This window comes from Mobula hypostoma, chromosome 14 (genome assembly GCF_963921235.1).
Source record: "Mobula hypostoma chromosome 14, sMobHyp1.1, whole genome shotgun sequence".
In the NCBI taxonomy this organism is placed as follows: Eukaryota; Metazoa; Chordata; class Chondrichthyes; order Myliobatiformes; family Myliobatidae; genus Mobula; species Mobula hypostoma.
Window position 1 is genome coordinate 75088896 of NC_086110.1, and position 14012 is coordinate 75102907.

A 14012-nucleotide genomic window follows, 5' to 3' on the forward strand; every position below is an offset into this window, starting at 1 on the left:
CCTCTCTCTCTCTCCCATCCCTCAGTCAGTCTCCCTCTCTCTCTCCCATCCCTGTCAGTCTCCCTCTCTCTCTCTCCCATCCCTCAGTCAGTCTCCCTCTCTCTCTCCCATCCCTCAGTCAGTCTCCCTCTCTCTCTCTCCCATCCCTCAGTCAGTCTCCCTCTCTCTCTCTCCCATCCCTCAGTCAGTCTCCCTCTCTCTCTCTCCCATCCCTCAGTCAGTCTCCCTCTCTCTCTCTCCCATCCCTCAGTCAGTCTCCCTCTCTCTCTCTCCCATCCCTCAGTCAGTCTCCCTCTCTCTCTCTCCCATCCCTCAGTCAGTCTCCCTCTCTCTCTCTCCCATCCCTCAGTCAGTCTCCCTCTCTCTCTCTCCCATCCCTCAGTCAGTCTCCCTCTCTCTCTCTCCCATCCCTCAGTCAGTCTCCCTCTCTCTCTCTCCCATCCCTCAGTCAGTCTCCCTCTCTCTCTCTCCCATCCCTCAGTCAGTCTCCCTCTCTCTCTCTCCCATCCCTCAGTCAGTCTCCCTCTCTCTCTCTCTCCCATCCCTCAGTCAGTCTCCCTCTCTCTCTCCCATCCCTCAGTCAGTCTCCCTCTCTCTCTCTCCCATCCCTCAGTCAGTCTCCCTCTCTCTCTCCCATCCCTCAGTCAGTCTCCCTCTCTCTCTCCCATCCCTCAGTCAGTCTCCCTCTCTCTCTCCCATCCCTCAGTCAGTCTCCCTCTCTCTCTCCCATCCCTCAGTCAGTCTCCCTCTCTCTCTCCCATCCCTCAGTCAGTCTCCCTCTCTCTCTCTCCCATCCCTCAGTCAGTCTCCCTCTCTCTCTCACCCCCTCCCTCAGTCAGTCTCCCTCTCTCTCCCCCTCCCTCAGTCAGTCTCCCTCTCTCTCCCCCTCCCTCAGTCAGACTGTCTCTCCACCCCAACATCGGTTCCCCCCATCCCCCGTCAGTCCCCCTCTTCTGCCTCCCCCCTTCCCTGTCAGTCACCCTCTCTCCTCTGTTAGCCACCCCTCTCCCCATCAGTCACCCTCTCTCCCCCATCATCCCTGTCAGTCACCCCTTCTCCTCTGTCGCCCCATTCTACCCTGACACCCCCTCGTCACTCCCTCTCCCCATCACCCCCGTCACCCCCTCTCCCCCGTCAGCACCGTCATCCCTCCCCTCTACCCCGCCAGGCCCCCTGCTCTCCCCCCTCCCCTGTCAGTCACTCCCACCTCTCCCACCCACCCCACCAGTCAACCCCTCTCCCCCTCCCCATTTTCAGCCTCATCAGTCCCCCTCTCCATCTCCCCCACCAGTCACCCACTCTCCCCCATACCCTGTCAGTCTCTTCTTCCCCCCGTCAGTCACCCTCAGCAGTTCCCCTCTCCCTCTCCCCGTCAGTCCCCCCTCTCCCCCTCCCCCACCAGTCACCCCCTCTTCCCCCTACCCTGTCTCTCTTCTTCCCCCTCACCCATCAGTCCCCTCCTTATCAGTCCCTCCTTCCCTCCTCCCCATCAGTCTTCCCCTCTCCCCCATCCCCCTGCCAGGTCCCCTACTCTCCCCCTTCCCCTGTCAGTCAGCCCTTCTCCTAATCCCTAACCCCATTAGTCACCTCTCTTCCCCCGTTCACACCCTCCCCACTCACTCCCCCCCGCCATTCACCCCTCTCCCCCCATGTGCCCCTCATCAGTCCTCCCCTCTCCCTGCCAGTCACCCCCTCCACAACTCCCATGTCCCCCCTCAACAGTCCTCCCCATCCCCCGTCACTCTCTTGCCACCCACCCTCCATCATTCATCTCCTCTCCCCCTCCCACTGTGAGTACTCCTTCCCCCACCAGTCTCCCCTCTCCCCTCCCCATCAGTCCCTTCCTCGTCAGTGCGCCCTCCCCCCTCAGTCCTTCCCTCTTCCTCCTCCCCCTCCATTCACCCCCTTCTCCATCAGTCACCATTCTTTCCCTCCCCTGTCAGTCACATCCTTCCCACTCCCCTGTCAGTCACCCCCTATCCCCTCCCCCATCAGTCCCCCTCTCACCCCCTCCCCCATCAGCCCCCCTCTTGTCAGTTCCCCCTCTGCCCCCTCCCCATCAGTCTCCTAGTCAGTCCCCCCCTCCCCACTCCCCTTATCAGTCCTCCTCTCTCCCCCATCCGCCCTCCCCCCTGTCAGTCCCACTCCATCCCCCCCTACCATGCACTCACTGACTGTCTCTGAACCAGGATGTACTCCTGGCCTGCACCCCCTGACACTCCTCTGCCGTGTTGTGGTGTAAACTGTGATGGATGTTCACTTCCTGGGGTCGGGAGAGCGGTGTCCCTGCTTTCCAAACACAAAAGCTGCGACTTGTAAAAATTAAACAGTCCAAGGTAAACCTCCAACTAATGTTCTTTGTTTAGCATCTGCTGTAAATGGGAGCCAGTCTTTAAATCTTAAAATGCAAATGGAAAGCAGTAATCAGCTTGAAGTTGAGAAAACTCATCTTTGCAAACAAGCACTGCATAAGCTGGTGTAGACTTGTCGGGTCACTCACACTTTCCTGTTGCTGAAGAGGTGTAATGTAAGATGACGGGTTATTTAATTCGGCGCCTTTTTTTTTGTTCGAACAGACAATGTTGGCCAAGTTGCTTAATTCCAGGAAGCTTGCAGACCAGATGGGGACAATCACTTAGTACATCAATAATTGATGTATTATTAAGTTGGAAGGTGTGTGCTTTCATGGAGTTAGCTTCACAGCATTTCTTGTTGGTAACTGGTAGCTTTTAGACAGTTTGTGTAAAGGGGTATCTGAAAGAATATCATGTGTGTGAGGTCACCCAAGTAGCAACGAAACAGTATGAAAGGAGACAGCAGTCCAGGCTGATTTGGAGTGAAGTAAGGAACATCAAGAAGCATGAGAAACACAGAGTGAATAAGAATCTATTCCTCTGCCTTCAATTTCTGCAATGGATGACTGGTTCATCTGCATTGTTAGTGTGTCTTTTTAGTTTATTGGAATTGTGTTTGTTTTGGAAATCCATTGTGTTTATGAAATGGTTTGTACTTTGAACGTCTTTTACAGTCGTAGAAAAGCACAGCACAGAAAGAGGCCCTTTGGCCCATCTACTCCATGCTGAACCATTTAAACCACCTCGTCCCATCGACTTGCACCTGGACCATAGCCCTCCATACCTGTCCCATCCATGTACCTACCCAAACTTACCTTGTTCGTTGAAATCAAAAGCATATCCACCACTTGCACTGGGAGCTCATTCAAGACCCTCACCACTTTCTGTGAAGAAGTTTCCCCTCATGTTCCGCTTAAACTTATCACCTTTCACCCTTAACCCAGTTACAAGACAGAAATCCTGAGTTTTAAATGTGCTTGAAGTACGTTGTCTGAACTTAAACATGTGTCACTGAAAATAAATGAAATATGTTTTAAACTATTTTGTTAGCTGTAAGTATCTTCTCATTGGTAGGGTGAGGGGACCCACCATTCCAATAATGGGTATTGACGCTGAAATCAGTGTGGAGAATAAACAGGAAGTGGACTAGTCTTTGTAGATTGGATAGTCACAGTGTAATCTTCCTTTAGTTAGGGTACCCATTGCTATTTATATCCGATACAACGTAAAATCTTTGTTTGAGTTTAGAGATTCAGTCAGCAAACCCAACACCATCACTAACTCCATAAAGTACTCACGGGAAGCTTGGTCTTGGTGTCAGTGGGCCGGACAGGCGTGTGCACATTCAGGTACAGGCAATCCTCACTGTACGTTGCTGGTCTTGAGGTAATTGAGAGTATATCTGCCAGGAACTCTGCCAAAGATGAATTCTGTAGACATCTGGGACAGGGAGAAGGAGGGAGAAGGAGGGAGAAGGAGGGAGAAGGAGGGAGAAGGAGGGAGAAGGAGGGAGAAGGAGGGAGAAGGAGGGAGAAGGAGGGAGAAGGAGGGAGAAGGAGGGAGAAGGAGGGAGAAGGAGGGAGAAGGAGGGAGAAGGAGGGAGAAGGAGGGAGAAGGAGGGAGAAGGAGGGAGTACAAATGCAGGTCAGTGACCCTGAGTACAGGAGAATAACCCAATTCAGTCTGCCAAATAACCAAGAGCCGTCAACCTGTGGCCATAATTTTAACCTCGGCTGGCCATTTCAATGAAACCTTTCTACCACTGCTTTCTCCTCAGTCCTCCTCTTCCCTCACCACTTCCCCACAGAAAGCATCCTATCCAGATGGATCACGGCTTGGTTATGGCAACTGCTCTGCCTGAGACCGCAAGGAACTGCAGAGCTGTGGACACACTAGTACATCAAAGAAAGCAGCCTCCCTTCCATGGACACAGTAACAGGCCGTGATCTTATCTCTGTTGTCAGGAGGAGGTACAGAGCCTGAGGACTGGGAAATTATTCCCTACCCCGTCAGGCTCCCGAACTGGTGTGGATAACTTCACTCACCTCAACTCTGATCTGACTCCACAAACTATAGACTCACTTTCAACAACTTGACAACTCATGTTCTCTGCAATATTTATGTCCTTATCTATTATTATTTTTAGTTTAATTTTGTAGTCGCACAGTTTGCCTTCTTTTGAATATCAGTTGTTTGTCAGTTCTTGTAGATTTTCACCGATTTGTTTCTATTTTTTTTCTACTGTGAATGCCCACAAGAAAGCGAATCTCAGGGTTCCTTATGGTGACATAGATGTACGTTGATAATAAATTTATTTTCAACTTTGCTGGAGTTTGCTGTGCACAAATTGGCACTGGGTAGCCCTCAGCTTGTTCCCTGTTGAATCCCGAATTCTGGAATCTCAGTAGGTGTGTCGCTACCCCTCTTCACATCCTTTGCTACTACTCGGCATGACCCCTTTGACCCTCACCAATATTTATTGAAGCATCATAGAGGCATCCTCTCCAGACGCATCTCAGCTTCATATGGTAACGGCAGAGAGTATTGGACCCAGCTGTGCACTTCACAGGAACCAACCTCCCCTGCATGGACATTGTCTACACTTCCCACCGCCTTGGTAAAGAAGACAAAATAATTAAAGACCCGCTCCCACCCTGGACATTCTCTTTGTCCCCCTCTCCCATCAGGCAGAAGATACAAAAGTCTATAAGCATTTACCACCAGGCTCAAGGACAGCTTCTATCCTGCTGTGAAAATGAACTTGATCTCTAATCTATCTCGTTTTAGTGTGAACGTTTAACACCATCTGCCGGTCCAAAGCCACTGCCGCCATGTTAGTTCTTGAGTGGCCTGTTTAAAGAACACTTCTGGCACCACTTCCTGCATCCAAGTGCTGTTGTAGTCTAAATATAGCACATGGGGAGCACTCGCTCTTGTTTCGGGGGCTCACCACGGTCTGGGGTTGCGATCAGTGACACGGAAAGGTCAGAAATGTGCTGCAGATAAAGGGTCCATGTGCACACTTAGATAAGCATCTACGTAACTTAATTTTTAGTGAACGTTTTATTGTTTGTCTTTATTTTCTTAATAAATACAGTGGATTCCAGTTAATTGGGACACATCAGGACTTTCTGGCCCAACTAAGTGGCTGACTCAATTAGTCGAAGTTTCATTAAAACAGTTAAAACACAAAGACAAACTCCCATTTAACTGAGTAACAAGTGAAGTACAGAACAAGTTAGAATACTACCAATACTACTACAGTACTATAAACCTGTGTGTTAGTTCCTAATAGTTATCCACGGAGGAATTCACAGAGTGTACTGTACCGTGTTCTTTTGATTGACAGTAAGTGAACAAAATCAGCAGAAATACCTAGTACAGATATGGACTGCCTTCATTGCCTTTCTGAATAAAGTCAAACAATAAAAAAATCAAAAATTGCTGCTTTTTGAATCAGCATCTGTCAGCCCAAATGGATAACATAACACAAGCACACAAACAGACACTATTTAAAAATGGTTCTCTCTCAGCACAGTTTAGTGTTTAACAAGTGGACACAACTGATGCCAGTTAGAAACTGTAGGCAACAGTCTCCTGTCCCAATTCAGTGGCACAGTGTCCCAAAGAGACAAAGGGAATCACAGCCACTTTCTCAATTAATTAACTGCCAGACGGGTCTGGGGACCATGTCACTGAGTACAACTATAGTGGAGATCGGTACTTTAGGGCATGAAAGGTTACGGGGAGAAGGCAGGAGAACATGGTTGAAAGGGATAATAAATCCGTCATGATGGATTGGCGGAACAGACTCAATAGACTGACTGGTCGAACCCTTCTCCTTTGATCTTTTTGTGCATACTGTTAGAATATAGACCTGTACAACACAGCACAGGCCCTACAGCCCATGATAGTCTGCTGATCTTTTAACCTATTCCAAGATCAGTCAAACACCACCCCCCCCCACATGGCCCACGATTTTTCTTTTATTTATGCGCCTAATTTGGAGATTCTTAAATGTTTTAATATATCTGCCTCTACCACGACCCAGACAGCACGTTCCACACACACTTACCACTCTAAAAGAAATCTACCTCTGACATCCCGACACTTTCCGCCAATCACATTAAAATTATGCCCCTTGTATTAGCCACTTGGGCCCTTGGGAAAAGCTCATTCTGATCGGATCATTGCACAGTGCATTGGGGTAGAATAAGGTAAAACAATAACAATGCAGAATAAAGAGCTACAGTTACAGAGGAAGAGCAGTGTAGGCAGACAATAAGGTGGAAGGTCATAATGAGGTAGATTGTGAGGCCAAGATCCCATCTTATCATCTGATTCCCGCTGGGTGTGCTGAGCAGTGTCCACAACTCTGCAGTTTCTTGCGGTCATGGGCACATCAGTTGCCACACCAAGCTGAGATACATCCTGACAGAATGCTCTCTGTGGTGCACCAATAAAAAATTGGTGGGGGTCGACACTGACTTGCCAAATGTCTTTAGCTCCCAGAGGAAGTAGAGGTGTTGGTGAGCTTTCATGGCAAGAGTTGGCAATGATGAGCCATTCCCACTGCCACTAACCTTGACAGCAGGGTAGCAAGGTGGTTATTACAATGCTTTACAATGCCGACTGTAAGACCGGGGTTCAATTCGCGCCACTGTAGGGAGTTTGTACGTTCTCCTTGTGTTGGGTTTCTGCTGGGTGCCCCAGTTCCCTCCCACATTCTGAAGACGTACTGGTTAGGGTTAGTGAGCTGTGGTCATTCTGAATACATACTGGTTAGGGTTAGTAAGTTGTGGTCGTTCTGAATACGTACTGGTTAGGGTTAGTAAGTTGTGGACATTCTGAAGACGTACTGGTTAGGGTTAGTGAGCTGTGGTCATTCTGAATACATTTTGGTTAGGGTTAGTAAGTTGTGGTCATTCTGAAGACGTACTGGTTAGGGTTAGTAAGCTGTAATTGTTCTGAAGACATACTGGTTAGGGTTAGTAAGTTGTGGTCATTCTGAAGACGTACTGGTTAGGGTTAGTAAGTTGTGGTCGTTCTGAAGACGTACTGGTTAGGGTTAGTAAGCTGTAATTGTTCTGAAGACATACTGGTTAGGGTTAGTAAGTTGTGGACATGCTATTTTGCCGGCAGAAGCATGGCGATACTTGCGGGAAGCCCCAAGCACAACCCTCACTGATTTAATTTACTGTGAACAACACATTTCACTGCATGTTTCGATGTGCATCTGACAAATAAAGCTGATCTGTAATTTTTACCCTGGAGCGAAGGTCGTCGCTTTCCGTGTTCCAGTCCACGTCTCTGGAGTCTGCGGGACGGAGAACCTCAAGGGACCGACTGGCGGCTTCGCAAAAGGGATACCGAGGTAGTTATAGACGGGCTTGGCCGTTCCCTTCACCGACACCTGCTTCCCTTCCAGGGCTCCGTACTTGGTGACGACAACTGGAGGTCCATCATCTACGTCTGAGAGACCGAAACAGGGTTAGAGACTCACACTTTCACTCTGACCCATCGCCCACTCCCTTTTTAAAAAAATATTCGCCAACAGAACTCTATACAATAATAGGGCAATAAGACATCTGGCCCATTGAGTCTGCTCTACCATTCCATAATGGCTGATTTATTATCTCTCTCAACCCCATTCTTCTGACTTCTCCCCATAACATTTGACACCCTGACTAATCAAGTATCTATCAACTTCCTTTTTAAATACACCTAGTGTTCAATGTTCAAAGTTCATTTATTATCAAAGTATATATGCAGTATGCAACTCTGAGATTCACCTTCAACAGACAGCGACAAAACAAATCCATGGTAGCCATTCAAAGAAAAACTTCAAACCCCACCCCCTTGCAAAAAACAAACAAATTGCGCAAGCAGCATCAGGATAATCAACCTCCACGCCCAATTTGCAAAAAAAAACAAATCGCACAAACTGCAAAAAGAAAGAACAGGTGAAACCACAGAAACTGAAAGAGTCCAACGGAGCTGCAGACAAATCCAGAACTTCGGTATCATCCTCCGACAGCATTGTGGGAGACAGAGACCACCCGACCACCGGGGCAGTACCTCGGGAGTGGTGAGACTGTCACACATGGACACCCTTCTCCAGCAGCAGCGAGCAAGTCGCTGGTCGGTGGTGCTGAATACTCACTCACTGTTCACATTCACCTCGATGTCTCGATCTTCCTCGATACTTTAATCAGCGAGAAGTGGAGTCAACCACGGGCTCGCGCCTCATCTCTACGCTCCAGGCCTCGCTGGTTTCAGAAACCCCCATAATTCCCATAGAGACTGTGTTTACCTTGTCTATGTTCACCCCGGCAAGGACGTAATCCTGGAGGAGCGTTAGGTAGTCAGCTTGGGCAGAGCCCTCGACTGCCTGCCACCTGGACCTGTTAGTGGCTTCCTCAGAATCAGCTAAACAGAAGAGGTGGTCATTAAATTCAGGAAGGGGGAAGTGGTGCGCAAGTTCCTGTCTACAATAATGATACCGAGGTTGACAGGATTGACAGCGTCAAGTTCCTCAGAGTACACATCACAAGTTTGTCCTGTTCCAACACGTAGACGCCAATGTTCAACAACAACTTCTTCTCCACTGCCAGCAGGGTCTTAAACCAACCCTAAAACACAAAGTGGCCCTTGGACTATACTTCTCTGAACTTCTCGTTAGAACATAGAATGTTACGGAATAGTACAGGCCCTTCGGCCCACAATGACAAGCCAACCATTCAACATATTCCAAGATCCAGCTAACCCTTCCCTCCCACAGAACCCTCCATTTTTCTTGCATCCATGTGCCTATCTAAGAGTTTCAGTATATGTCACTACCATCACCCCTGGGCAGGGTGTTCTATGCACCCAAGACTCTGTGTAAAAAAAAAAAAAAAAATTTACCTCTGACATCTCACTGAAACTTTCCTCCAATCAACTTGAAATGATGCCCCCTTGTATTTGCTATTTCCACGTGTGAAAAAGTCTCTGGCTGTCTACTCTATCTATGCCCAATATCATCTTGTACACCTCTGTCACATCACCTCGAATCCTCCTTCATTCCGAAGAGAAAAGCCTCATCTCACTTAACCTATCCTCATAAGACATGCCCTCGTAACGTATATTTTTGTATTTTATGTTGTGTATGTGTAATTTACGTTAAGTTGATGTAATTTATAAGTATCATATTTGTGATATACTGTTCTGCTGCTGGGAGATGGCTCATTTTTACGGCATTTATCCTATCGGACCATAGGAATTAGGAGCAGAATTAGGCCATTCAGCCCGTCGAGTCTGCTGAAGATAAACTTGAATCTGAAATGCGAAGAATAGAATCAGTCATTCGCTCTCCATCCCGGACAGAACGCAAATATCTTCACATCTGACCTCACTCTCCCAGCGTTCCCGTCAACATGCTTCCAAACTTCCACAGTGAAACGTGTCTGTCACGTACAGTATCGGTGGGACAAGAACGACAATGGTGTCCTATGGGTAACGTTTTTGTTCTGCTCAGTCGTACGCTGCAGAAGCCAGTTTCCAAATTTTTGAATCAGTGTGTTTTGATCTACAAAGTTAATTTCATAGTTCAAAGTAAATTTATTATCAGAGCCATCATATTCTACCCTTAGATGCACTCACATTACAACAGAGAAACACGATAAAATCAATGAAAAACGACACCCAAAGACAGAAACAACCAATGAGCAAAAGACAAACTGCATATAGAAAGATAGGTAGATCGACACAGACAGAGAACACGAGTTGATGAAAGTTCAGAGTTGAGGTGAGAGTTTGTTCTCACAGAAGGAAATTCACCTTTACACAAAGAAGGAAAAGCATGGGATGAGTTTTGAACTATTGTGCCGGCAAACTCCCGGGACTCTGAAATAGTAACTGGTCTCCTGAAATAGATTTAAACCAATCTTTGATTCCTCCTTTAACTATTGAGGAACTTACTAAAAATTTAACGTCGCAATATTTCAGGAAGTGATTTCACAAACTTTCCCTAACAGAAGTCTGGAAATGCGAGATGGAAAAGTCACGTTTCCACACTTCATTTACAGGAGGCTTTTGAAATCACGGAGTGAGACACGTCGTCTTCTCTCGTGCCATCAGGGAGCGGGGACGGGAGCCCAAAGAAACACTCAACACTTCAGTGACAAATTCTTCCCCTCCGCCATCAGGTTCTGAATGAAAAATGAACCCATGAACTCTACCTCACTACTTTTACTTGTTTTATTCTCGTTTTACACCACTCGCTTAATTTAATTATATGTATTATTGTAATTAAAAGCTTTTTATTATTATGCATTGCAATGTACAGCTGTCACAAAACAAAACACGTGAACGCTTGCCAGGAAAAACTACAGGACCGTGTGAAATGAGAGAACACGCAGAACCGCCGAGCATTGTTCGTCACAACCTCCTGCATTGATTTTGCAGTCTTGTGCATTCGGAAATAAAACTCTGCACCCGAGCGAAGTAACCAGGGGACCCGCCTCTTTGCTAGGAGACGTGCCTGCTCAGGGAGCTTACTGCTGTGTTCATCACCGCCACCTTCATCCTGCCCCCTGAGCGCAAACGCCAAGGACACCCTGGGAGAACTTTACAGTTTCGACAGCTCTCCACAAAAGCAAGCACCCAGGTGGTGTCTTCATAATTGCAGGAGAGCTCAATCACGTTAACCTGCAGGGAGGTTGATAAGTCCCATCTGATGACTCCCATCAGGAAGGAGGCTACATAGCATCCACGTCAGGGTCCCCAGACACAAAAACAGGTACTCTCCTCAGCCACTAAGGCTGATCAACACCTCCGAGCTCTGAGGAGAGATAGGAAACTTGGGGTGACTTCTCCGGAGCGGCAGAGGCTGAGATGAAATCAGATAGAGGTTTATAAGCTTATGAGAGGCATAGACAGAGTAGGCAGGGGCGGACACAATAGGGTCTTTTAAGAGACTCTTAGATAGGCACAGGGAGGTTTGAAAAATAAAGTGCTATGCGGTAGGGAAAATCTAGGCAGCTTCTAAAGTAGTTACATGGTCAGCACTACATTCTGGGCCGAAGGGCTGTAGATTTTCTATGTTCTAAGGGAACCTGGGATTCCATCAGCTTTGTAATCTACAATGATGCTAGAAGCTGAAAGTGAAAGGAAATTCAGAATCGGGTAACTGTCACTGCTGTGTTTGTTTTGTGTGGCAGTACAGTGCAAGAGAAAGAGTACAAAGTTACAAAAACAACACATTATTATTATTATTATTATTATGCACCATGTCGCATGACGTGGGCATTCGTGATCTTTCCATGACCACGATTATTCTTGGCAAATTTTCTGAAGTGGTTTGCCATTGTCTTCGTCTAGGCAGTGTCTTTATAAGACGCGGGACCCCAGCCATTATCAATACTCTTTAGAGATTGTCTGCCTGGCGTCAGTGGTCTCATAGCCAAGACTTGTTATGTGCACCAGCTGCTCCTATGACCATCCATCCACCACCTGTCCCCATGGCTTCACGTGACCCTGATCGGGGTGGGGGGTGCGGGGTAGGGGCCAAGCAGGTGCTACACCTTGTAGGTCTCTCTTAGACATACTTGCGGAGGGAAAGAGCGCCTGACACCTCCTGGTATCTCCACCACGCCAATCATCTCCTCCAATCCTGATAAACCCCTCCTGCCCCCTCTCCACGTCTTTCCTGTGACGGGAAACCGGAACTGCCAGGAACTTAACCTTGGGAAAAGACCCCAAAACTTCACTGCTGCCCTGCAGTGACCTTGACACAAGTGAGTTCCTATCCCCACCCTGGGGGCTCTCTGTGGGCTGATCTCATAGTCTTAGATTGAGTTTTGGATTTGAACTCCTAAATTCCGCTCGCTTTGTTTCCGGTTTTACTATCGCTTGTTCCCCGTCCACCATAAGAGACAAGAACAGAATTAGGTTATTTGGCCCATCAAAGTCTACCCCAGCATTCCATCACGGCTGATTCATTAACACTCTCAACGCCATTGTTCTGTCTTCTCCCCGCAGCCTTTGAAGCCCTGACTAATTAAATACCTATCAAACTCTGCTTTAACCTCCACAGCCGATTAATTTCAAATTGTTAAACTTCTCCAGAGTAAACTGCGTGCCAGCCCCGGCCCGTCAGCTCAACAATAACCCTCTCACACCACCGTACCGTACCCGCGCCGGTAGAGCAGGACCCAAATCAGCAATGAAACTGCTCGAACCAGCAGGACGATTGCCTATAGACCTGCTTGGGACCATCCTCTCTACAGGGGAGCAAAAGGGGGTGAGGGTGCGCACGTTCCCGCCGGATCAGCCCCTCACCTGCGGCCGAAGCCACCACCAGGACACCGAGCAGCGACAGCACAAAACAGCCCGATGGCATCGCGCTCACTGAAGGTGGCCGGCTCCGGCGGCCGCTGATATACCGGCTCGGGAGGGAGCGTGGTGACAATGTCGTTCTGTCAGTCGGGCGAAAAACGCGTGCGCGCTGCACACTTAGAGACAGTCCCCAAAACTGTACCCCGACAAAGTCCGAAACCGACGATTGTGAAAGGGGAATGGACTTTGCAAAACAATCAACATTTCGTTTTTATTTCAACCTTTAATCGTTTTATACACTCACAAAAGATACACGTTTCAAGATTGTTTAGAGCCATTTCCAGTACACAAGTGTAAAGGAGAACGAAATAATTGTTACTCCGGATCCGATAATGCACAAGAAACACAAAAAGATAAAGAACATAATAATAATAATAATAAAACACAATGTAAACATATCAGTTAGCTTATATACACAGACTGACTGTATGTTCATAAAGTGACGCTTGGCACAGGAGTGTCTGTACATAAGGTGACTGGCAGCAAGTGATAAAGTAGTGCTATCTGGGTGTGTAGAGGGGTGGGTTAGTAGGCGGAGGTGTTGATCAGCCTTGCTTGAGGAAAGTAACTGTTTTTGAGTATGGCCGTCCTGGTGTGGACACTACGTAGCCTCCACCCTGATGGGAGAGGGACAAACAGTCCATGAGCGGGGTGGGTGGGAGGATTCTTCCTGACGGTACTGGTTACTGTTTGAGTCTGGTGGTCCAGGCGTGGATGTTACACAGCCTCCTCCCCGATGGGAGTGGGCCAAACATTAATTGTCATACATTCATGGACTTTGCCATCACACAGATCGTTGACCAAATTCAGGTTTGTCATATGTACAGTGGCATGCAAAAGTTTGGGCACCCCTGGTCAAAATTTCTGTTACTGTGAATAGCTAAGTGAGTAAAAGATGAACTGATTTCCAAACATGACACATTTCTTTAATATTTTAAGCAAGAAATCTTTTACAGTTTCAAATTAACAAAAAAGGAAAAGGGCCCGAAGCAAAAGTTTGGGCACCCTGCATGGCAGTACTTAGTAACATCCCCTTTGGGAAGTATCACAGCTTGTAAACGCTTTTTGTAGCCAGCCAAGAGTCTTTCAATTCTTCCTTCCAAAAGGCTTCTACTTCTGTGAGATTCTTGGGCTGTCTTGCATGCACTGCTCTTTTGAGGTCTATCCACAGATTTTTGATGATGTTTAGGTCGGGAGACTGTGAGGGCCATGGCAAAACCTTCAGCTTGCACCTCTTGAGGTAATCGATTGTGGATTTTGAGGTGTGTTTAGATTTGTTAT

At 47.6% G+C, this 14012-nt stretch overlaps 1 protein-coding gene across 1 annotated transcript in view; it reads right to left on the minus strand.

Annotated features, from left to right (window-relative positions):
• The window catches only part of LOC134356352 (fatty acyl-CoA hydrolase precursor, medium chain-like), a 75755-nt gene extending 62934 nt beyond the window's left edge, over window positions 1-12821 (minus strand). The window contains exons 1-3 of the mRNA XM_063067248.1: window positions 12675-12821; window positions 7622-7826; window positions 3653-3794 (exon numbers count right to left, since the gene is read on the minus strand). Coding sequence (XP_062923318.1) covers window positions 3653-3794; window positions 7622-7826; window positions 12675-12735 — 408 coding nt within the window. The 5' untranslated portion in view covers window positions 12736-12821. The remainder of the gene's footprint in view (window positions 1-3652; window positions 3795-7621; window positions 7827-12674) is intronic.
• Window positions 12822-14012: the final 1191 nt, after the last annotated feature.